Genomic DNA, 26,494 nt, shown 5'->3' with positions numbered 1-26,494 from the left:
GGAAACTTGATCAGACTGTGATTCACTTTCATACCGATAGCATCGAGTATAACTCCCGAAGTAATTTTCCCATTGCAACTGTCGGGACAGAAAGTTTCAATTTTTGCGTACACTTTTAAATTTCATCGAAATAGTTGTTCTTCTCCCTCAAATAATAAAAAAAGAGGATATATTATTTAATTGAAGGGTGAGTTTTTAAATTAAATAAATAAAGATAAAATTTTATTCTCAACTTAAAAAAAAACAAAATTTCTTTATTTATTCAAAAAAAAAATTATTAAAAAATTTTTGCATTTAAATTAAAAATGTCCAAATAAAATTAAATATTTTTTATTTTAATTGATAATTCAGTTTTTCTCTCAAGACAATAAACTTGAAAGCAATTAATTGAAGAAAAAATGTATAATTAGAAAAATTAATTTATTTCCATTAATAATCTACATTAGATTGATAAAAATAAAATTTTAAAAATGGAAAAAAATTCTAATAAATAATTTTTAAATGATATATTATTAAACCAATATTTCGATGCAATGATCGATTTATATTAATTATTAAAAGCAACATACTATTTTGTTAGAAAAAAATTTAATTATTGTAAAACTTAAATATCTAGATTTTATATATTTATTATTATTATTTTATTATTTATTATTTAAATTATAATCTTTTACATGCCAAAGATATGAATTCTCAAAAAGAGAATCTAAGTACAAAAAAAAATTGAGGATAAAATATTTTAAAAATTTTTAAATAAATTAATGGAAAAAATAATTTAATAGAATTAATTTTGAAAAAAAAGTGTATAAATTTCCAATGTTTAATGTACACATAACCTTAAAATAATAGAAAATTATTTTTAAAAACAAAATTTCAAATTGTATTATAATTTTCGATTTGAAGAATTTAAAATAATAATTTCTTATTTATTTAATCAGTGAATGTGAAAATGATTAATTTTATTATTTATTGACAATTTATATAAATTTATTGAATAAATAAATATATTTTATTATATTTATATCTACTTAAAATTTATTTATTAATTAAATTAGTAAATGATAATAAATTTTTTTTAAATTTATTTTTTAATTTTTTAACAAAGAATATAGCCGTAATAAAAACAATTATTCGCAATTAAAGAAGCAATTGATTTTCTTTTTTAATTGACAAAAATTAATTTGTTCAATTACGACGTTTTCTTTATCGACATCATTTAATAAGTTCATGAGAGTAAGAAACAATATGAATTCTATTAAAAGTGACACTTTTTTGTTTGTTTTTATTATGATCTCATTTTACTAGTTCATACCTATCATAATAAAAAGTAAGATTTAGAAAAAAATTTTTTTTAACATAAGTAACGTTAATATAATTTTTAGTGGTCAACTAATATTAACCCATTTCGACCTGTTTTTTTTTATAATTTTTTTTTATTGATAGGTAAATTGACAATGTCATGACCATCTTATAATTTATGTAGTTTTTCTTTTTAAGTCGCATCTTGCTTACGGCTATATATATATATATATATATATATATACACTTTAAAAGAAACAATTATTATGTCATTTAATGACGTTTTTCTTTCGTTTCCCATTAAGTTTCCTCTCGTATATATATATATATATATAATGTTAGATAACAAATGTCAAAGTATTGTGAAGATGCAAAACGAGAGTTCTTCCGTAATCATTAAATCATCTAATAGGAAAATAAAAATTTACAAAGATCATTGGCACTTAGATTGTTTATCAATAAAATAAAATCTAACACTCATTGAATATATAAACGTAAGCAAAAAGAGAATTAAAAATTTTAACAAAAACATTTTAAAATTATCGCAATAAATTAGTGTTTTTGTAATTATTTTTTTTTTTTTTTTTTTTTTTTAAACTAAAACAATAAACCGATAAAATGTATGTCACTGACGATATCGGGGAGGGAAATTATCGCGTCAATATTTATAATGACTTGAGAATATAGTTCGAGATTCAAGGAAGCGGAAGAAAACGTTGAAACATTTGTAATAAGGGGGAGATAAGAATATCGCGTAATTTTTATTTTCTATATATCAAAAATATAATATGTTTAGACAATTTAAATTATTCTGAAAAATCTAACATTTTCTTTTTTTAAAAAAAAAAAATTCATTCACTACTATACTTCACGGTATTCCTTCTAGAAAAAAATCGATTGAAAACTCGGGGGGTTTTACGAATATGGCATTAGATTTTTAAAATTCAAAATGGCGGATCCAATATGGCGGACGAATTTTAGAAAATTCTGTTAAATTTTCATGAAACTCGTTACTCGGGGGTTTTTGGGGTCGCTGATAACGAATATGGCATTAGATTTTCAAAATTCAAAATGGCGGATGCAGTATAGCGTATAAATTAAAAATATATTTAAAGTGTTTTTTGTTTTACCTTTAGTAGACACTAATTTTGAATACCTCAAACCTTAGCAGAAACAGTTCCTGGTAAACTAATCGATATTTAAACAATTTTCCGCCATATTGGATCCGTCATTTTGTATTTTAAAAATCTGACATCATATTTGTTATCAGCGACCCCAAAAACCTTGAACAGAGTTATGACTTTTTTTTTATAAATAATATAGTTTAATTAACAATAACAATTTTGTTAAAAGTATCAAAAATTGAAAATTGCAATTATCTCAAAAACCTAACGTGTGGTAAAAAAAAGGACTGTGATGGATTTGAAACTTTGAAAGCTTGTAGCTCATTCAATTTATATGATATCTTTAAGCTAATTTTTTTAATAATATTTGATTCCTTCTTAAACATATTGTATAAATAAAAAGTCATTATTTTATTAACTTTTTGCTGTTAATTAAAACAAAGATAAAAAGCTATCTCTATCAAAAATAAACGCACAGGTTTGAGACAAAATTTAAATTATGTAAAATATGATAAAATCAGGTTAGATAAATTTCGGCCAAATGATATATATATATATATATATATGACATTTGAAATTCAGAGTCGGTATCAAAACTACACAAGAATTTTCATAAAAAAGTTATATTGTACAAAACATAAAAATTGTTATTTTTTACATTATATTTTTTTAATGTTGTTTTTATTTTTTGTAAATTTTAATTTTTTTGTAAATGAAAAAATTTTTTTTATTTTGTACATTGAATTTTTTTTTGTTTTTTCTTAACGTTATTTTTTACATAATTTTTTTAGTTATTTTTTACATAATTTTTTTGTTATTTTTTACATATAGAAAAAAAATTTTTCGTTATTTTATTGGGGCAGTTTAAAGTTTGGGTCAGTTGGGGTAAATGGGGACAAAATCCCTATTTTTCACAAATTACGTAAGTTTCTTCCTTTAAAAGGTAATATTTGCTGGTTTATATTTTTTTAAGTTGTTATTTACATTCCCAGGATTAATTTTATGCAGCAGAAATAAATTTATATAAGCTTTAAACGCATGAAACTGACTGTCCTTATTTACAGTAAGATTTAAAAAAAAAATTTTTAATTTGGGGTAAATGGGGACAGCATAGTTTCTACGAAAGGTTTAAGAAAAACGTTTCCTTAAGTATATTACTGTATTAAGGGATAATAATACTTGAAAGAAATTTTTAATAGGGCGGACGAACTTAAATTTTTTTTATAAATTGATTTTTGCTTAATTGATATCTTTTATTATTTTTTTTATTTAAGTATTTTGTCTCGCATTTCAAAGAAAACAAACTTAAAAATCATACAAAAATGTTTTCTTATTCCTTATGATTTCCTTAACAAAAATCCACTTGAATTTTTGATTTTTGTCGATTTGGTTAATAATAACAAGTTGTCCCCATTTACTTCGAGTTTTCAAATTTTTGAATTTATTATTAACCAAATTGACAAAAATTTTCAAGTTTTTCCATCCCTTAATACAGTAATATACTTAAGGAAACGTTTTTCTTAAACCTTTCGTAGAAACTATGCTGTCCCCATTTACCCCAAATTAAAATTTTTTTTTAAATCTTACTGTAAATAAGGACAGTCAGTTTCATGCGTTTAAAGCTTATCTAAATTTATTTCTGCTGCATAAAATTAATCCTGGGAATGTAAATAACAACTTAAAAAAATATAAAACAGCAAATATTACCTTTTAAAGGAAGAAACTTACGTAATTTGTGAAAAATAGCGATTTTGTCCCCATTTACCCCAACTGACCCAAACTTTAAACTGCATACGAATTAATGTTAAAATTCATTTGTACTTGTAAATGCAGCTTATATACAGTTTCAATGTATGCATTCAGTTTGTAGGCACCTCAAACCGCCCCAAAAAAATAACGAAAATTTTTTTTTCTATATGTAAAAAATAACAAAAAACATTATGTAAAATATAACTAAAAAAATTATGTAAAAAATAACTAAAAAAATTATGTAAAAAATAAGGTTAAGAAAAAACAAAAAAAAATTCAATGTACAAAATAACAAATTAAAAAAAAACATTTACAAAAAAGTTAAAATTTACAAAAAATAACAACAATATTAAAAAAGTATAATGTAAAAAATAAAAATTTTTATGTTTTGTACAATATAACTTTTTTATGAAAATTCTTGTGTAGTTTTGATACCGACTCGACATTCAGGGGAATATACATGTGTATCCTTTTCATATCAAATTTTGAGCATTTATAATTCTGTTGCCGATTCCCAAAAATAAAAATTACAATAAGTTCTTATACAGGAAAAGGATTAAATTATTTAAAAAAATTTCTTTCCATGACATTTTTCATTGTCAGTTGTTTCTCTTGAATGCGCAATTGTGCAAGGTCACACTAAAAAAATATTATTGTCTAGACGAGATGTACACAAAACATATATACATTTATTCGAGTTCGACGATCTAGCAAAGTTTAATAAATATTTCTTTCTCTCTCTCTCTTGTATATTTGAAATTAATTTTCTTTCGAGTTTTCTTTTGTTTATCTAGAAAAATTTACCCATTAGTAGGGGAATAGTGTCAGGGTTGGACACAGTTTTGGTTTTTTGTTTATAAATATTTTGTTTAGATAAATTCAGTCAATTGTGGTATATGGGTGGAAAGATCTACAAAAGAGGAACACTTTTGCTGTGAACCGTAAATTGATTGGTCCAAAATTAAAAAAGTTATAAACATTAAAAAAAAAAAAATCTAGTCAGGGTTGGACTTTTCAGTCAGGGTTGGACACTTTTTGAAAATCGAAACGCATTATTGGTAAAAACGTAAAATAACATTTGTAATGTTTTTTATTCTTATTTTTTCATGTTTATCTTTACTTATTGTTTACAAATTGTAAAGCTTCATGGGTTTAAAAAAGGAATGAACTCAAATTACAAAAAATAACGCTTTATTGTTCCAAATAACTCAATGAAATGATGAACAAAATTTATACAATTTAAGTATTATTTTTCTAATATCTTTGGCACAATTTTACACTGAAATATCAATAAAATAAAATTTATTTATAAATTGTGTCAAATTCATAATTAATATGGGTGTCCAACCCTAACTGTATAAACTGTCCAACCCTAACTAGAAGCATCATTTTCGAATTGTGCTAACCATAACCAGACATGTGTCGCGATTCGATTTTTCAACTTTTTTTCTTCTTAAATTATGTACCCCACAATACATTCAATAAGCTTACTTTGCCGAATTCTTGCTTTTTTTACACATCTTTTAGGTTTATTCACAAGTCAAACAAAACTTTTTTTGTCTCTTCGATTGCACCGAAGTCACAGGAGACGCTACTTTTGATTCTCCAAAAATGTAATGCCACAAAAAGTTAGGTTACACTACTAGAAGATTCGTCACGTACGCACACAGGTGGCGCTAGTGCTCCTATTTAAAAAAAGCCAAGTGTCCAACCCTGACACTATTCCCCTAATATTATTCTTACATTTTTTTACTGTAAAATTTGCTTGTATAAATTTTAATAAACATATAATGAATAATAATAATAATAAATAATTTTTACAAAATCTATTCACTGATAATTATTGTCAATTTTTACAATGAAAATTTTACCGGTTTAGACTATATTAAAAAAAAAGCAATTTCATTGAACAGATTTGATATAAAAGGTAAAACAATTTCATTTCCGTAGCCTTTTTGACATGTTTTCATCACAATTTTTATATCACTATATTTGTATTTCAAAGTTTTTTTTTAAACTTTTGAAAATCAGATAAAAATAGTTTCAGAAATAAAATTAGTTTTTCTATTTGATACATATGCTTAAAATTTTTACCCTGCAGTATGATTAATAATAAAAATCTTCAAACTTTGTCTTCACTTTTAGGTTCGAATTTCTTAGTAACGAATAATCATATTTTAAGATATAAGAATAAAACACTTTAATCACAGTTTTAATATATGTTAAACGAAAGCTAACGTTCCAAAGTTTGTTTTTCTGTTATATTTTTTGTAAATAAAAGGTTAAATGTTGCTTTTATAAATAATCAAAGTTAGAAGGTTCGCGCAAGTAAAAATTATCCTATATATGAACAAAGCAAGTATGACAACCTTTGAATTGTTAAAACATAACCTCAAAAATATAAAAATAAATAAATAGGTACGAAAAAAACAACATAAACAGAAATTAAAATAAATAATTAGGTACATATAAAAATAAATATAAGAAAAAATTCTATTTCTTACATTTTAAAATAACTTCAGTTTTTTCATTTTCAACAAAATTTTTAGTTTTTCTAAACTTTGGGTGTCCGCAGCAACTTTTCAAAAAAAAATTAAGAAAAAATGTTTCAGTATAAATTTTGTTCAAAGTTCACCTGAACTACTTGTGACAACAAAAAACCATAATTTTTCAATTAAATATTTTCATAAATTTCAATCAAATTCTTCAAAAAAGTTCAAATTTTTCAATTAAATTTTACAAAATTTCAATTATTTAAAATTAATAAGTCAAAAACTTTCAATTCTAACTCTTCAAAAAATTGAATTACTTCTATTAAATTCTGTAATTATTTTATTTTTAAAAAATTTTAACTAAAACTTTTTGCAAATTTTATTATAAATTAAAAAGAAATTTATTGTTTATTAAAAACTTTGATTGCAACTCTTCGAAATATCAATTTTTTTTTTTAAATTTCAAATTAAAATTCTTTACAAACTTATTTAGTGCTACAAACGGATGATATACACGTTACATTTGTATAAAGTTTTTCATTCATTAAAATATTTTCAATTTCAAATCACATGTAATTTAATTATTTCTACGAATCTTCTATAATTATTGTAGATCTTTCAATATTCAATTATTAAAAAAAAATTCAATATTGACTGAAATTAAAAAAAATTTCACCTTCATTCAAAGATAAATTAAAAAATAACTTTTAATTAATTTTTGCTAAAATATTTGATTTTTCTTCTGTGGTGACAAATATATTGATAAAAATTTTAATTTTTTAGTTTAGACTTTGAAACACTAAATCATCTAATAGTGTTTTATAAAATATAAAGCTATTGAAAAGTTCAAGTATCTATTGTACTTTGAAAAAAGTAATAAGAGAAATAATTTTAGATGGGACCAGTTTAAAGATTAATAAATAGTCAATAATAAAAAATAATGTTAGAAATAAAATTTTTAAAATTAATATATTAAATTGAAATTTCGAAAAAAAGAAACAACTTTTAATACACAAATTATTAGAAAATTTTTTTAAAAATATCTTAGTGTTTATAATTAAGTAATTGATATAAAATTAAAAAAGAAAACCATTTAAAAGTCAATAAGCAAGTTTACTACTCTTCTGTAGAGGTAAATTAAGAAACTTGTTGTAGTTAAGTAATAGTAACGGCTTAAAGTTATGCCACACAAATATATACGTCTATATCATTAGAAGTGGTTGTTGTCTAGGCGCGACTACTAGAGAGAAAGAGGTATAAAAAATATATTTCATATTGCTGTACTTAAACAAATTGACAAATGCATAAATTACTTTCACCAAATTTTCAAATAAATTCTTATCTATATATATTCATTTAATTCACTAACGCCCGAAATGTTAATATTTCTTGTTCACTTTTAAGCTATTTATACTTTTATAAACAAAAATAAATAATATTTTTTACCAAAGGCACATTTTTTAAAAATATATTGAGTTTGCTCTTTTCGAATGCAAAACAGTGTATAACCAATGATTTTTTTAATGATGCTGAATGTTAAAAAAAATCATTTAATTAAATCAAAGTTATAAAGGGAAGACTCGAATAAATTGTTTGTTGGACGCCAGTCCTTTCTTGGGACAAAAATAAAAATAAATAAATATAATTAAAGGGACAAAAGAATTAAATTGATTAAATAGATTAAATAAATTTTTCTTTAATCGTTGAATTAGTTCTGGAAAAATACACAAGGCCACCAGGCAAACTATTTTAGAGACTGTCAAATTCGAAAATTAAATCAAAATTATTCTTGATTGTCAAATTAGTCACACGGCCACCAGGCTTTTACTCAAAGACTATCAAATTCAATAATCAAGGGAAACTCAAAGCAAAGAATTGATTCAAAATTCAAATTAAATTAAAATAGTCTTCCTTTTACTCGGTCTGCCGCAGTCCCAATTCTTGGTTAACAGTATAGAGAGGGCGGTTCGGAAAAGCCATATTCGAAAAGATTTTATTATTCAAATTAAATAAAACATGAGATTTTCTAAACAAAAGATTGATAAGTTTCTTTATTTTAAATTTTTGAACATGATACAAATTTAGTTCGGATTCGATATAATTCAAAGAAAATGTTTACTTATTCTTTTTAAAGAATAAGGATTTTTTAATTCGAGGAATGGAAAAAGGGATTAAATTGAAATGGATACAATAATTATTAAATGAATGACAATTTCAATAAATTTTTAAATTTAGAGAATTAAATTCATTCTTAAATAGATTCAAAAATCAATAAAATAATCAATTAAATTCAAAAGAAATCATTTTAAATTAAATTGAAATTCTAAATTAAATTAAATTCAGATTTAAAGAAAATTCATTATTGAAAAATTCAAACAAATAAATAATTTTGAGATATCATTCATAAATGAGAAACAAAATTTTACCAGAGAATTCCAAAAATCTATGTGTTCAAAATGGCTGACGGCAACGAATATCATCAATGATAAATTCAAACAATTCCTCTTTTTCGATTTATAAATATATTTTCTTATTTTTAATGTTTCCTTTATAATAAATGATTAAAACGTATTTTATATTAATTGAGATGCCCAAAATTAGATTGACGAAATAATACAATAAAAGCGTCTAGCTTATATGAAATCACATTAAAGAATGATAAAAAAGACGTTGTTTGTTTTCTCCTAGGAGATTTTCGTTACCAACCAAAAAAAAAATGAATATCTAAAAAAAATAAAAAGATCGGGACAAAAAAGAAAGTTCGACGGTCGGTAAAAAGGTTTTCATCTATATCTTGACGCTGATTGGTTCAAACTGATTAAGTGCGAAATTCAAATTCGATAATAAATGTTGTTGACAAAAATTATTTTCTTGAATAATAATAATATTTCTTCTTGATTAACGATTTTAATACGTTAATCCGACGCAAGATGGTAAATCCTTAATTCTTCTCCAATATAAATATTAATGAATTCGGAATTAATATTGAAATTTACAAAGATAACGCCACACTCAAGTAAAAATCTTCGAACTTCAAATTGACATAAATCCAAAACATCAAATATATCATATGGGCTTTGGCTAACCGCAACAATAGAAGTTTTAAATAGTAATTTAAAAATATAAAGAAGCCTTCCAATAATCATAATAATTTTGAGTGTTTCGCCAGGAAACGAAGTCAATGATATTCTCAGGGTGATATTTGCATAAAACATGAAAATACTTGGCATCTCTTAATTATCCAATTAATGGGTACATCGGAAGTGAATATTCAAGAATACAAATTTTAATAATAAAAATATATCCAAATAATTGATAATAAACTTCAAAATATCAAATTATTAATGACATCAAAATTGAGGTTAGGTTGACCAATATAAAATATTCAATATAATCAATTTTTCTCAAAGTTTTCTTAAATCTTGATATTTTTTTTTCTTAATTTCTTGTTTCAGTTGAACATTGGCTCGAAAGTACATAAATAAAAAGGGATTACAGACATTAATTCTTAATATTAAATTATTATTAAATAAGATTTTTCCATTTCTCGAATCTATAATGTGATTTCGTCTATTAGTAAATTTTTATATTGAAATATCTTTTTCGAGAATAATAAAGCAAAGTGATTTAATATATTGAAAAATAAATAAACCTTTGTGATTTGTAAAATTGTAAATTTTACAATGTCACAACAGAAATTAGATTTTCATAATTCAAAATGGCGGATCCAATATGACAGCAAAAAAAACTTTTTAATTCATTGAAGTCGCCTAAATCTTTTTATTCGTGGGTTATTTATTTAAAAAAAAAAATATACACAGACAACAAATAAGTCCTTTCGTATTGAAGTACGTGAAAAACAAATAATAGCAATAACAATGCATAGGTATATGTAATAAGTAAATTGCAAAAAAGGAATACAAAAACTTTAGTCACATGATTATTATTGATGATTCTACTTTACGTAACTTAATGATAAAATTATTTAATGAACAGTTGAAAAAAATAGTTACCTATAATAATAAAATAACAAATTTTAATGTTCTTTTATTTATCAATATTTCATTTTGTTTAGTAAATTTTTTATTATAAACAAAATTTTTTTTACTTTTAAATTATTAACAAATTTTTTTTATGTTTTTTTCCAAATTTGTAAATTAAGTATTATAATTAACTATTATGAATTTTCTAATTTTTTAAATAATTCATTTATAAAATTTTAATTAAAAAAAAACCACTATTCTTGTTCCATATAGAAAATTGAAATATTCATTTTTTTAAAATGAAATTAATTATATTGAGAATTTTTTTTTTATTTACAAATCAAAAATATCTTGTTGACTGCGTGAATAGACTTAAATATCTTTTCAGATCGTTTGTGTAAAAAAAAGGAAAGGAACTGTTTTTTAATTACCAAACCAATGTCATTGACAAAGAATAAAAAGAAATGAAGATCAAGGTACAAACTTCGCGGCACATCAGATGTCACAAGAAAGGCAGTAGATAAACACTATTTTATACGTACAGAAGAATACCATCTAATAAGATAAAATTCTTTGTGATTAAATTTTCTAAAAAGTACCATTAGCAATTTTTTTTTAAATATCGATAACTAATTAAAAAAAATATTATTAATAAAATTAAAATTGTATTAAATAAATAAATTAATTAAATCTTATTTTTATTAATAAAAATATATTAAACTTATTTTTTTTTATTCAGTTCAGAAAAAAATTTTAAACAAAACTTTTTTTTTTGCTCCATTATCTCTCATAAATATATATAGTTATTGTATATCCAACATTTTTTTGCATTGAAAATTAATGATTTGTATTACAATGAAATATAGTTTTGAAAAATTCAATTGAAATTCAAATTTTATTTTATTGTATTAAAATTTATTTGAGGACAAGACCAACATTAAAAAATTTGTAATTCTAACAGTTTACATAAAATTACCATTTAAAATTTACATTTCATTATATTAATGTAACAAATGATAATAAAAAAAAAAGTTTTTGAATAATTTTTAATAGAAATGTAAATTTTTTTATATTATTTAAAAATATTTTTATTATTTTCCTATTAAAAAAGGTGAATATTTTTTAATTTAAAAAGATGAACCTTGTAAAAAAATTTAATAACAAATTATTAGTAAAAAAAAGTTTAAAAAAAAAACAATATTTAATCGGTTTGCAATTGTAATTAATACTTAGAAAACTTATTATTTACAATGTTGTTTGGAAAACTTTAAATTACATTTACAAATAATTAGTAACACGATATGCAAGTTCACGCTTAATTGTTCTATTGATTTATTATTGTCATGTTTCCTGATAAATTTTTAAATATACCCTTATTCGCCTCGTAATTAATAGTTCAGGAATCTGTCAATTAATTCATTAATAACATTATGTTCCAAAATGCAAATTTTTCAAAGCAAAATAATAAATACAACGAAATTTAAAAGTGCATTAATAAATGTAAAAAAAATGTGACGTTACGTAACATTTGTGAAAATTTAAAATTCCGTCACGAAATTTTTTTTTTAAAAAAAAGCGAAACACATATTTATTAAATTATGAAATAACAACGTCACTATAAGATTGTTCTTTTAACTAATATTACAAAGTATTTTTCAAAATTTTTAAATAATTTTAAATAAATTATAATAAAATATAAATAGGTAAAATAAAAAATGATAAAAGAAATAACATTGTCACTATATGAAGCATCTCCTTAAATTTATAATATTACAAAAAAATATTGTTTTTAATTTTGAAAAAATGTAAGTAACTTATAATTATATAAATGGATAAAATATTAAGAAATTTTTAATTTTTATTAATTATATTAAGTTAATTAGAAACATTAAATAACCGTGAATAGCATATAAAAAGTATTATTAATGATAACACAAATTAATAATGTGAATATAATGAAGACAAAGTAAACTGTAATTAAATGATTATTCATAAGTAATTGGATTTCCAATCAAATGAATAATTCAAATAATTTTTTTTTCATTTAGTAAAATGAATGAAAAAAAAAATGTTTCCCATTCAAAGCTATAATCATATTATTATTAAAAATGAAATTAAAAATTTTTGTATAACAAATTTTTAGAAAAAAAAGTAGAAATAAAAGAATAAAATTAAAATTTTTTATATAAAAATTGTTAAAAAATAATTATAAACAGAAAAGAGAGTAATTCAAAATTTTAATTAAAGGACACTTATTTTAATAAGAGTTGTAAAAGAATTAAAAAAATTCATTAATGTTGTAGCACTATTTTAAACTAAATAATTTATTTAAAATCATAACTGACATTTAGTGACGATAATCTCTTATGCAATGAAAAACAAGTTTCAAATCCTTGTTAGTTTAATAGAAATTTATTATGGTCTTATAACGGATCTTCTTGAGTTGCAATCTTACTATTACGCAATTCCCTTGAAATTGAAGTTGAAAAAACTTTAAAATTTTTCAATTCAATAAATTTTTACTATTTTAAAGTATTTTTGATGATTTACAAAAAAAAAAATTCAACGGCAATTAATATTAGTTAAAATTGTAGAAAATTTTGAACCGCAATCATATTTAACATTTTTAAAAACTTGACTCGTAATTATTAATTTCAAAAATTATCAAGTAACAAATTTCAAGTGAATATATTTATTAAAGAATGCGTCAAAATCGTCCGTTATATTGGAGCAACAATTATGAATTTTTCAAAACTAAAATAATCAGATTCGTAATTTCGGATTGTTTGGTGAAAAAACAGAATTGTTTAATGAATAAAGAAAATTGCTATGGAACAGTTGAAATAACAAAACTATATTGTTAAATCGGCAGTACAATTTGTTGTATTAACAAAGCTTTGATCCGTCTAATACAATTTGTTCAGTTTCTTCGCCTTCTAAAATAATCGATAGCAAATTTCCGTATGTCATATCATCAGTTTCATTTGCATTAAAATCTGTGGAACATTCAGCTTCTGAATCAAATTCTTTGACCTGAATCCAAAAAAATTATTTTGAGTTGAAATTTGTTGTTAAATAATATTAAATATATGTTTTGTATTTTTTAAGGTGAGGTTATGTTCAATAGTAACCGAGTATGACTTACCGATAAACGATGAAATTGTCTCTTCATCCATTCACTATTCTTGCAATAGATTTTTCACTTTAACCAAATTCATTATTTAACAGCATTTTGTCATTTAAAAAAAAACTAATAATAAAAGCAAAAGTGGTACATGTGCCAGAAGCAAACGATGTGACGATCTGCACGCCAGTTTGCTAGAATTCAAGATGACCACGTGACATGGAACAATAAACAAATCCGGATTGTTCCATCAGCAATCGACACAGAGTTTGCCACTGCAACTGCACGGTATTGCAAACTGAACAAAACTGACAACAAAAAATTCGTATTGTTGTTAAAACAACATACATTTGTATTGACAACAATCCGAATTGTAATATTAACATTTCGAATTGTAATATCAACAAATCCACTTGACAACAATCCAAAAATTATTTGTACCACAATCCCATTTTTCTCCGTGTAGCAAATAAACATTAATTTTTATTAACTGTTCTGTTTTCAGTATTCAAAGGTGCTACAAGGAGGAAGAAAAAAGTTTATTTAATCAAATTAGGAATAAATCTTAATCTCACAAAGCAACTTGAAAAATCATTATCAACCACCATCTAATGAAGGAGATAATTACAAAAAAAACACATGTTGCACTTCAATATCAATCTGAAGGCCTATTTGACATCATCGTAAATTATTCATTGACGTGAAATCTAATATAATTTCATCTTGACAAGAAAAAATCGAATTGAAACAAAATGTATCATCGATCGATACTTCTCAATCTTCCCAAATCCCAATCGACTGACATTGAATTCCAAAATGTCATCTACACTGTTCAAATCGGTTTTCGAAGTCCAAATAAACAGATTCTTAAGGGAGTGAGTGGTTGTTTCAAAACGGGTGAATTAACCGCTATTATGGGACCCTCGGGCGCTGGAAAGTCCTCTCTGCTTAATATCCTTACAGGTCTACAGAGAAAGAATGTCGATGGAAAGGTTGCCTATATAACCGGGAAAGTTGAACAATCCTGGAACGATTACAAAAAGCAGGCATGCTATATTCAACAAGACGATCAACTTTATCCTCTTTTCACTGTTAACGAAATCATGACAATGTCAGCTGACCTGAAACTTGGTCAAAGTCTAAATTCCAAGGGGAAGCAAATGGTCATTGATGACATTCTTGATTCATTGGATTTAACTAAATGCAAAGAGACAAGGTGCGATCGACTTAGTGGTGGACAAAGAAAAAGACTTAGCATTGCCCTTGAACTCGTCGATAATCCACCTGTTATTTTCCTTGATGAACCCACTACAGGTAGGAAAATTAATTTTTTCATAAATAATGAAAAAAATAACAAAAAAAAAAACCCGAACACTGTAAACTTGATGGTATCATTTTGGAATGCAACGTTTTTATTCGATATAAGGTATCAAATTGATCCAAATATTTGAATCATTTTCAAGAAATGATCCAGAATATGGGATCATTTTTTGATACCTGAATTGGTATCAAAGTATAACTGTCATGGCTGGCATGCTCTTATTGACAAGTTTATTAATTAATTTATTCACTGCACTGAATATTCAGATATTAAAAATACTTTTATTCAGAATTTTAAAGAAAGAGAGAAGCGAAAACTTATAAATTGCGAGCAATTAAATAAGAAAAAATTTATTTCGAAATAAAATGATAAACACTAACCTTTATTTATGTTTATCACATAAGATTTAAGTTAAGTTCACAATCACAACACTTGAAATTTTTTAATTATTTTTGTGTTTCAAATAATTATCAATAATTTATTTATTATAAATGAACAAAATTTAAGTAATGCACGCTTGATAAATATTTCTAATGCGTTGTCAATTAATGCAATTAATAATTTCCTATTACACAATAACATAATCGACATATATGACATTTGTAAACAAACAGGGTTGGGAAACAAGAGCCCAAAATATGTTCGTCCAAAGTAGAGTTGGGTAGGATTGATATTCGCTTTGGACGAATATATTTTGGGCTCTTGTTTCCCAACCCTGTTTGTTTACAAATGTCATATACAGTCGAATCTCCCATTAGTTAATTTTCCCCTATCACGTACCCCCTCTACCTAAAAAAAACTTTTAGTCATTACACATGCGCATAGTGATGCCAAGATGGCTGACACATAAATAAACATAACCTCGTCTACAAACGTGTTCTATGATCATCTGTGACTTAGTTTAATACTAATTTAAAAATTTTTTCGTAAATGGGAGGATATTTCTTTAAAAGAATTACAGAAGGAGCATTGTGATAGTCCTGATCTCAACAATAACTGTGATACACAAATATGTTGAATTTGACAAACTGTCAAAAAAGATTTTTAATTTTAAAAAAATACTAAATTCAAAAAATCTCAATATTCTATTTTATTTTTAAATAGGAAGTTAAAATATATATTTTCGTTATTTGAATTTAAAAATACAGTTTATTTGAATTATAATTATAATAAAAATTTATTTCAATTTATGTTATTTTTAGTTCTCAAGTTAACATGTATGTCTACGATGTTTAACAATGTTCTTCTAAAACGTGTAATTAACATCTTGTACCACTACCTAAAATAAAAACATTCGATTCATGTTTAAAAGAATTTTCTTTTAATTTAATTGAATTTTGTTTTTTTTTAATTTAATTTAATTATTAAATAATTGTTTCACTGATGTAGCTGCATCATTTATGAATATTAATTCCTTATGGCGCACTCACACCTTTTTTGGCTGCCTGCCTGCCTGCAGGTTACCATGGCAACGCACGAGTGTGAGTGAGACAGAAAATTTGAATATTCAAATTTTTAAATTTTCTGTCGCACTCACTCTCATGCGTTGCCATGGTAACCTGCAGCCAGCCAAAAAGGTGTGAGAGCGCCTTTAATAATATTTCCAATTAACTCAAATAATATTTTATCATGAATAAAATTCCGTCCATGATTTATAAAATTAATAAAAGTATTTAAAAGAATAATACAAGTATGTACCGACAATGTTTTTCACAGTCAACTAAACTTATATTAAATTAAATATTCAAACATTTCTAATAACTCATTTACTTCACAAGACTTCAAACATATATTTTGAAATTGACCGCCATGCGCAATAGGTCACTGCGCAACTATTTCTCCTTACACGGCAATTCTCTCATAAGTTAATCCCCCACCAGAATTAACTTATGGGAGATTCGACTGTATGTCGATTATGATATTGTGTAATAGGAAATTATTAATTGCATTAATTGACAACGCATTAGAAATATTTATCAAGCGTGCATTACTTAAATTTTGTTCATTTATAATAAATAAATTATTGATAATTATTTGAACCATTAAAATAATTAAAAATTTTCAAGTGTTGTGATTGTGAACTTAACTTAAATCTTATGTGATAAACATAAATAAAGGTTAGTGTATTTCATTTTATTTCGAAATAAATTTTTTCTTATTTAATTGCTAGCAATTTATAAGTTTTCGTTTCTCTCATTCTTAAAATTCATAATAAAAGTATTTTTAATATCTGAATATTCAGTGCAGTGAATAAATTAATTAATAAACTTTTCAATAAGAGCATGCCAGCCATGACAGTTATACTTTGATACCAATTCAGGTATCAAAAAATGATCCCATATTCTGGATCATTTCTTGAAAATGATCCAAATATTTGGATCAATTTGATTCCTTATATCGAATCAAAACGTTGCATGAGTTGATCTTAATTCTTGTATCAATTTGATACACACAAGAAAACTGTGAAAAGGAGAATAGAATTTCATAAATACTGATTCTTTTGTTAAATTATTGTGGACAATCTTAGAACAATATTAAATAAAATATAATTGCTTTTAATAAACAAACGTGTAGCCCTATTAAGAAAACTTTAATTATTAAAACTTGATTTATACAAATTAACGAAATTAAAGAATACAATTTTTAGGTTAGAAATCTTGTTGACGTAGTTGACTTCATTGACAACTGTATTAGTGATTATTCTAAAATTTCCTAGGCATATTGTAGTCATCAATATCTAAAATCAGACACAAGGATTTCCAAAAATATCCACATAATTTTTTTTTATTCCACTTTTTTCAAAAATTCGAAAATAAGTGTTTTAAACAAAAAAATTTTTACACTTTTTTAATTTTTTCTGTCTAAAAAACTGATTTCTCGCTTTGTAACGAATTAATCAACCTATGTAAATTCTATATTTTACTTAAAATCTATAAATTAAATCATTTTTTAATTTAAAAAGAAATAGTATATTTCAATACAAGGGGCCAAACGAGCGTTTTGCTCATTACACGAGTAATGGGCATATGCTCGCGAGGCAACGAGCACGAAGTAATAATAAGGAGCTGGAACTCTATGGGCGATTGCCTGGCAAAAGCGTGCCGGTTTTCTAGGCATAGTACTTAGCAACTAGAATAAACGACAGTGGCGTTCCTTGCGGGTACTTGAAGAAGTTTAATGTTTCCAAGTTTTTTTGTCGTCTGCTTCACTGACAGCACGAAGGCTGACAAAATATAATTTAAACCGAAACATATAAAAGTGTGTTTTAAATATTTATTTTTAAGAAAGTTGTAAAAGTTTTATATATAATGAGTGTAGAAGAAGGGAAGAAATTCGTAGACGTAAGTATTTAATGTGATTACGTTTTGAATTAAAGTAAACAAAGTTGTAATTAATGTTTTCTGCAATGTTTGTTGATAGTTTTTCATTAAAGTTGTTATTGCATTGGTGAAAATTTATTCTTTTAGTTTTCAGTGTTATAAATTTTAATAAAATAAAAAAAGTGAAAATAAGTAAATGATGCCTGCAAATAATTTTTTTTTTCGTTTGTAGGTTATGGTGCAGTGCCGTTTGGAAGAAAACCAAAATTTCGAGTTATTACAAGATAATTTGATGTTAGTACATCTTCCGTCAAAAAGCTGGGGTTATACAAGAGGAAATAAATTTTTTCTTGGTTTTGAGAAGGCTGAGAAAGAAGCATTGATTCGAAAAAGAATTGTATTAAGAATTTTCGACATTTATATTATTGTATATATGTTGAAAGAATGTGATTTTTACAAAAGAAATAAATTGTATATTATTTTTTAAGAATGTAGTTTATTTTAAATATTTTTAAATAAATATTCAATGTACTTTAAACATTTTCGAAGATACAGTAATTTTAAATTATAATTTAAACCAAAAATAAACAAAATGGCGATAAACACATTTCACTATTGATCACGTGATCATCCGTGATTCCACAATTACCCGCAAGGATCGCCACTATCGCCACTAGCTTCTAAGTACTTTACCAAGGGAATCGGCACGCATTTTGACCACGAGTTCCAGCTCCTTATTATTACTTCGTGGCAACGAGTATCGAACCATATTTTTCTTTATAAGTGCAGGCATAACCTCGTTTGACAGCTACTTGCAGCTATTCAAAATGGCCGACTCCCTCATTGTGCGCGCGGACGATGAGCAAAATGTTTTGGCCACCGCTTAACGGTGAGCAAAATACTTTGCTCATCGTCCGCGCGTACAGTGAGGGATTCGACTATTTTGGATAGCTGAAAGTGGTTGCCAAACGAGGTTTTTGCATGCACGTATAAAGAAAAATCATTTTTCGTATTTTTTGAAATATCTTTCTTCTTCATGAAAATTTTTTTATAAATTTTGTCAGAGTTGTATTTTCCTGGCATCAAAACAAATCGATTGATGTATATAAAGTTTACATTTTACCAATATTTATAAAATTGATCGGTATTTTTATTTTTAACGAAAAATTCAAAATTTTGAATTTTTTTAAAACTAATAATATTTAAGTGTTTATCATAATGAGGAAGCTAAATGGTCATGAAATGAACAAATTTTTAACTTGTTTTAAACTTATTTTAAAATTTATTTTTCACCGAATGAAAATTACTTCTAAACTAATTTTTTATTATTATCAAAACTTGATTTTATTCATATTTTTTTAAAAAAACGGAAATTTTAAATTTGTTTAAATTAAATTTTAAAATTAATTTTCTCTTAAAAAAAGAATTCCAATTTTCCTAATTCAGGCCTTGGATTGACTTTAGAAAGTGAAAAAAGTCGTTTTAGCCGATTTTCATTACAACGAAAATCGAATCGATTTTTTTTTATTTTTAATAAATTTTATTCGTTAATAAATATTTCATTATTATTAACATTAATTAGAAATTAAATAAATTTTTATCTAATTCTATAATAATTTTTTACAGGAACATTTCTATCAACTTTTTTTTTAAACTTCAGAATAAAACTAGGACAAATTTTCAAGATTTCAATTCAGTGGGACAAATTTTAAAAAAATAATAATTTAAAAAAAATTTATTTCTTATCCTAATAATTGACAAAATTTATTGAAATTATTACTATTATCAACTGGGCTAAATTTCAATGAAGAATTTCAAGTTACTTTAAAAGAAGAAATAATTCCAAGTCATTGTACAAATTATTCGAATTAAAAATTTTGCCAAATGTTTTAAATAATTAAATTTTCAAAGAAATTGATTAAAATATTATTGAAAAAAATTAATTTATTAATTAAAATTGTTGTAAATTTGAATTGCTAAAAATTATTGACAAAATTATAAACAGTAATTAAATTTTAAATAATTTTTAATAAAAAAATTGAATTAAAAATGATTGAAATAATTAATTTAGCGAAGAATTTTATGTACAAATTTTGGAATTAATCAAATTTGGAAGAGATATATTTAAGCTTTGCTGAAATAATTAATATTTTAGAAGTTATTCAATAAGAATTTTGGTAAATTGGAATTGAGAAAGATTTTTGATAAATTTCAGAAGATAATTGAATTTAAAAAAATTGTTAATTAAGAAATGTGTTTATTAATGGAATTTTCGAAGACTTTGATTAAAGTAATTAGAAATAATTAATTCAAGAAGTAATTTAATTTAAAAATTTTAATATATTTGCAGTTATAATTGTTTAAAACGAGATTTTTAATCAAAATTTTCATAAATTTAAATTGTTTAATATTTTTTTTATAAAATTGAGACAATAACTGAATTTTAAAAATATTTGTACTAAAAAAGTGTTTTAAATAATGAAATTTTCAGCAAATTTTGATGAAAGTATATTTTGTTGAAAAAATTCGAAATAGTCACCTTCATTGAAAAATATCCGAAAAGTTGTGTAATCCGAGGCATGTAATTTTGTTGATTCTTTGGATTTTTTTTTGTAATATCCCATTATTCGAGTTTCAACATAAAATAGGGGAAATGAGTGATAAAAGGGGGAAACACTGTGAAGCCTGTTAATATAACAGAACCGTCTTTATGAATAACATTTTTAATGAACGATTTTCATCTTCATAATAAAAAAGAAATAAATAATTTTGAAATTTGATGTATTCAAAATGATTACAGGACTGGATTCATTGTCATCGATGCAATGTGTCTCGGTGCTGAAAAATTTGGCTCGAGGAGGGAGAACTGTCGTTTGCACCGTTCATCAGCCAAGTGCTGCCATCTACGACATGTTTGATCACGTGTACATGTTAGCAGATGGACACTGTATGTTTCAAGGTGCCGCAGGTAATACTGTGCCTTACCTCAGCAGTCTTGGACTTAATTGTCCAAAATATCACAATCCAGCCGATTACGTCATTGAAGTTGTTTCCTGCGAATACGGAGACTTTAGAAATCAATTGACTGTTGCCGCTAGCGATTCCTCTTGGCGGTTTGTACCTCCGCCAAAGTTGGATAAATTTAGCATTAATGAGGAAGAGGAGAAAAAAGTCAATAGCAATAGAAACAATGGAAAAACAACAGTTCTTATCACCACTCCTTCGGAGATCATAAAATTACGGATACTTGTTAAAAGATGTTGCCTTCAGCTATACAGGGATTGGACTGTGACTCACCTAAAACTTGTGCTTCATTTTTTAGTGGGTATTCTACTTGGACTGAAATTCACCGACTGTGGCTCCGATGGCTCCAAGACTTTTAGTAATATTGGTTTCCTTCTCACCACTACGGTTTATCTTTGCTATACAAGTATGATGCCAGCTGTACTTAAATTTCCCACTGAGCTTCTTGTTCTTCGCAAGGAACACTTTAACAATTGGTACAAATTGCGCACCTATTATTTAGCATTCATCATCACTAATATTCCTATGCAGGCGTTTTTTGCAACTGTCTACAGTTCTGTTTCGTACTATCTCTCGAGTCAACCTCTCGAATTGTTTCGCTTTCTCATGTTTACAAGTAGCGCCATTTTAACAACAATAATAGCCGAAGCTATGGGACTAATTTTAGGTACAACAGTTAATCCAGTAAATGGCACATTTTTGGGTGCAATTAGCGTTTGTGCGATGCTTATTTTTGCCGGCTTTTTGGTACTTTACACACATATGAGCCATTTTTGGTATACAGTGAGTTTTTTGAGTTATTTACGATATTCAATGGAGGCAATGGTATCAGCTCTCTATGGATATAATCGTGAGAAAATGTATTGTCCCGATTTATATTGTCATTATCGAGCTCCACAGACGTTGATCAAAGAACTTGGAATGGACGGTGAGGGCTTTTGGTTTGACGTCACTGTTCTTGGAATTAATATTTTCGTCATTCTATGCATTGCTTATTGTACATTGAAGAGAAAAATTAGCAATTTTTAATTCTATAGACGACTATTAGGACAAAAAAAAAAAAAATTACTAAAATTTTCATCAACAATCTATGAAAATATTCCCCAGAAAAAAATATGTACATATATAATATTAAACGCATATAAAACATAAAGTTTTGAACAAAATATTAATTCGACAAAAAATATATAATTTCGAAAAACTTATAGTGGTCGGTAAATTATTCACATAAATTCACTTTATTTTAGAATTCAACTTGTTTGTATATTAAAAATGTCGTTTTAAGGAGATTATAGGAATTGACTGATCTAATCAAAACAGAATAAACCATTATTTTATGATTTGACTTGCTCGCTACTTTTGAAACGGTTGGCAACACCGCGTCAGTCCCAAAAAATTTAGCTACATAATTTTCAAACTTTATCTAATATTGGATCAATTTTCATTAAATTTGTAATTTTAATACTATTTCCGCTATAATCTCCTTAAATCGAGAAAACTGTTCGATTTAAAAAATTTTTTTATTCATTCATCAAAAGTGCATCCCTCTCAAAAATTCCAAATTTGAATTTTTAAATAATATTGAATTAAAAAAACAAATATAAAAAACCATATTAATAATATTTTATTATTTAAGGAGGAATGGAAACACGTTAACATAACCTCAAAACTGAGTAATTGTTTTTTTTAACAATTCAACGCAAACAAAATTATGATTAAAATTAATTGTAATCAATTTTAGAAGATCTTGTTAATTGCAAAAAAAAAACGATGTTGATTCAAAATCTTTTTTTTAACATTAAATGTTTTTTTCCTTCAGCTCAGGCAAAAATTACAATTTTTATTTAATTTTAATAAACAAGGGCTTATTTTATTTACAGGCTTCCTACCCACATTGTACGTAAGCTTGCAGCAAGCTTGAGGAAAGTTTGCCGCGCAATATTGCCAATCTTGCACAGCAGTATAAGGTTACTGTAAGATTGAACAATAATATTATCGCAAGATTGCTCAGTAAGCTTCCACAGTAAGTTTGTAGCAAGGTTGGTGCATGATTGACAAATAACCTTGCTTTGAACCTAAAATCTTTTTTTTTTTTAATGTTTCGTGAAATTTATATAATTTTATTTTATGAATTTTATTATATAAATATTACCTATATAAATTAGACGAAACATTTTTTTTAAAAAAATTTTTTAGGGTTTAAAGCAAGGTTATTTGGCAACCTTGCACCAACCTTGCTACAAACTTACTGTGCAAGCTTACTAAGCAAACTTGCGATAATTTTATTGTGCAATCTTTCGGTAAGCTTACCGTGCAAGCATTCGTTCAGAGGTGGGACATTTGAAACTTGCAGTAAATTTGCGGCAATTTTGTCGTGGAAGGTTGGCAATATTTCGGGACAAGCTTGACGCAAGGTTGCTAGAATCAGACGGGCTAACTGAGCAGTGCTTCCCCTATTTTTTCCCTATTTAAAAAAAATTCCCCTTTTTCCACTCATTTCCTCTATTTTATGTTGAAACTCAAATAAGGAGATATTTCATAAAAATCCAAATTTGAACCAAAAAATTACATGCCTCTGATTGTACTTTTTCGATTTTTTTCATTGAATGCGACTATATCGACTTATTTTTATAAAATGTGACTTTTTCAACTTTTTTCAATAAAAACTTTACTTTACTTTCATCAAAATTTTTTGAAAATTTTATTATTTAAATTTTTTCTCAAATACAAATATTTTTAAAATTCAATTATTGTCTCAATTTTATAAAAAAAACATTCAACAATTTGAATTTATGAAAATTTTGATTAAAAATCTGCTGAAATTCAATTGTTTTCAACAATTGTAACTGCAATTATTTTAAAATTTAATAATTTTTTAAAGTTAAAATTTAATTTTTTTGAAAAATTTGAATAGATTTTAATTTTAAAATAAATTTAAAAAATAAAAAGCGTTTATTTATCAGATGTATGCAAATTCAAATTTTTATAAAACATTGAAAATGACATTAAAAAAAATTAATTACTATACTGGAAAAACCTCTTCTATAAATATCACTTTTTTCTATAAATTTATCATTTTTTAAAAAATTTGTAAAAAAAAATGTTAGTCTCCATACTTTCTATGTTTTTTTTTTCAATTTTTACCCTTTTTTCAAATAAAATTTCCCCAATTCCCCCTTTTTTTTAGCAAATTTTATGCTGTAAAGCCTGTATTCAGTAAGACATCGTTTTATCTTAAAGGAATTGACTATAATTTTTTGAATTCGAATCGTCAGATTTTATAATAAAAATAATTTCGAATTATTATTTGACAGAATTTTTTAACTTGGAAAGAACATTTTTTATAATTTTCAATTTACCGAGTAATCATTTCTCATAATTATTATTGTAGAGATTTAGGGTTTTTCATAATTTTTATTTTTCCAAAAACCTGTTTATACTATTTTTGATTTTACATAATTACCATTTTTTATAATTTGTTTTTCTTCGAATTACCATTTTGTATAATAAATGTGCGATTCCAGGTGAGATTTTGACTTTTTCAGAGTAGGTTAACCGATTGCAATGAAACATTGGAATTTTGTTATATATTGTAAGATTAATCTTTCACGTAAATTTCAGCTTAAAATATTTCTTAGTTTACGAGATTTGCAATAATAAAAAAAAAATTTAAACTGCTATATCTTCCGTTCTAATAATTGGATTGAGGTCTACTTTTTTTTAAAAATATCAAGGAAAATGAGAGGAATAAATCTCTTTCAGAACAATTTTTTATAATTTTAGAACTAAAAAAGTTATTCAATAATAATTGAATAAATTTCACGCGACAATCTAAAATGCAATCACTTAAACGCTAAAATGATCCTACATGTGTTTTCTTTAATGTTCCAAAGAAATCCAATTGTAAATGCAAGTTTAACTTATTTAATTTTAATATAATTTACGAGTATAAACAATTGCGATTTCTGCTAGTTGACGTGCAGACGACATTGCGCACGCAGCATTCTCACTTATCCAATTTAGTCCACGAATCACGTCAGCTGGTTACAGAAGAATGCTGCGTGCGCAATGTCGTCTGCACGTCAACTAGCAGAAATGGCAATTGTTTATACTCGTAAATTATATTAAAATTAAATAAGTTAAACTTGCATTTACAATTGGATTCGTTTGGAACATTAAAGAAAACACAGGTAAGATCATTTTAGCGTTTAAGTGACTAAATTTTACATTGTCGCGTGAAATTTATTCAGTTATTATTGAATAACTTTTTTAGTTCTAAAATTATAAAAAATTGTTCTGAAAGAGATTTATTCCTCATATTTTCTATGACATTTTGAAAAAAGGAAGACCTCAATCCGGTTATTAGAACGGAAGATAAAGCAATTTAAAAGTTTTTCTTATTATTACAAATCTCGTAAACTAACAAATATTTTAAGCTGCAATTTACGTTAAGGCCAGGTCCAAGTGAGGCAGCGCCATCTACATTGATACTAAAATTTTGGAAAATTTTCAACAGCCTTTTCTTGAAAACAAGATGGTAAAATGCTTATTCCTTTATGGATAATTGATTATTGGCAAGATATACACCAGCTAAAACTTTTTTTGAGTTAAAATAATAAAAAATATTTCATGTCAATAAATTAAATATGAGCACTTTTTTCACAAAAACTGTAACAGTACTTTCTCAGAAATTACAATCAAAAATGCAATTTCCATTTGGAAAATTAATAAACGCTAAAAAATACACGACCTAAGATTTACCAATCACGAAAATAAGAAAAAAAAATTTTATTAAATATTTAACATATTGATACTGCTTTACTGATTGTGACAGCCCTTTGGTAGATTATGTATTTCAGGTGGTTAGCAACAGCGCCAATCTCCTCCTTTCGGCAAAACTGCGAAACGTCTGGTGACATATATAACCTGCCAAAGGGCTGTCACAATCAGTAAAGCAGTATCAATATGTTAAATATTTAATAAAATTTTTTTTTCTTATTTTCGTGATTGGTAAATCTTAGGTCGTGTATTTTTTAGCGTTTATTAATTTTCCAAATG

General features: G+C 25.0%; 2 protein-coding genes across 2 annotated transcripts in view; one reads left to right on the top strand and one right to left on the bottom strand.

The window, feature by feature from the left end:
* Positions 1-24,278, top strand: LOC127285750 (ATP-binding cassette sub-family G member 1-like). The gene is made up of 3 exons (XM_051311919.1): positions 1-187; positions 14,277-15,085; positions 21,213-24,278. The coding sequence occupies exons 2-3, from the start codon at positions 14,524-14,526 to the stop codon at positions 22,463-22,465; spliced, it is 1,815 nt and encodes a 604-aa protein (XP_051167876.1). The 5' UTR covers positions 1-187; positions 14,277-14,523; the 3' UTR covers positions 22,466-24,278.
* The window catches only part of LOC127285775 (chymotrypsin-1-like), a 164,320-nt gene continuing 145,999 nt past the window's right edge, over positions 8,174-26,494 (bottom strand). Inside the window, exon 6 of the mRNA XM_051311953.1 lies at positions 8,174-8,186. The gene's annotated coding sequence lies outside the window, so the exon portion shown is untranslated. The remainder of the gene's footprint in view (positions 8,187-26,494) is intronic.

Source organism: Leptopilina boulardi, unplaced genomic scaffold (assembly GCF_019393585.1).
Source record: "Leptopilina boulardi isolate dan_hultmark-lab unplaced genomic scaffold, ZJU_Lbou_2.1 LbouV2_341, whole genome shotgun sequence".
Classification (NCBI taxonomy): Eukaryota; Metazoa; Arthropoda; class Insecta; order Hymenoptera; family Figitidae; genus Leptopilina; species Leptopilina boulardi.
The sequence above is the reverse complement of the archived record's forward strand: the minus strand, read 5'-3'. Positions and strand labels throughout refer to the sequence as shown.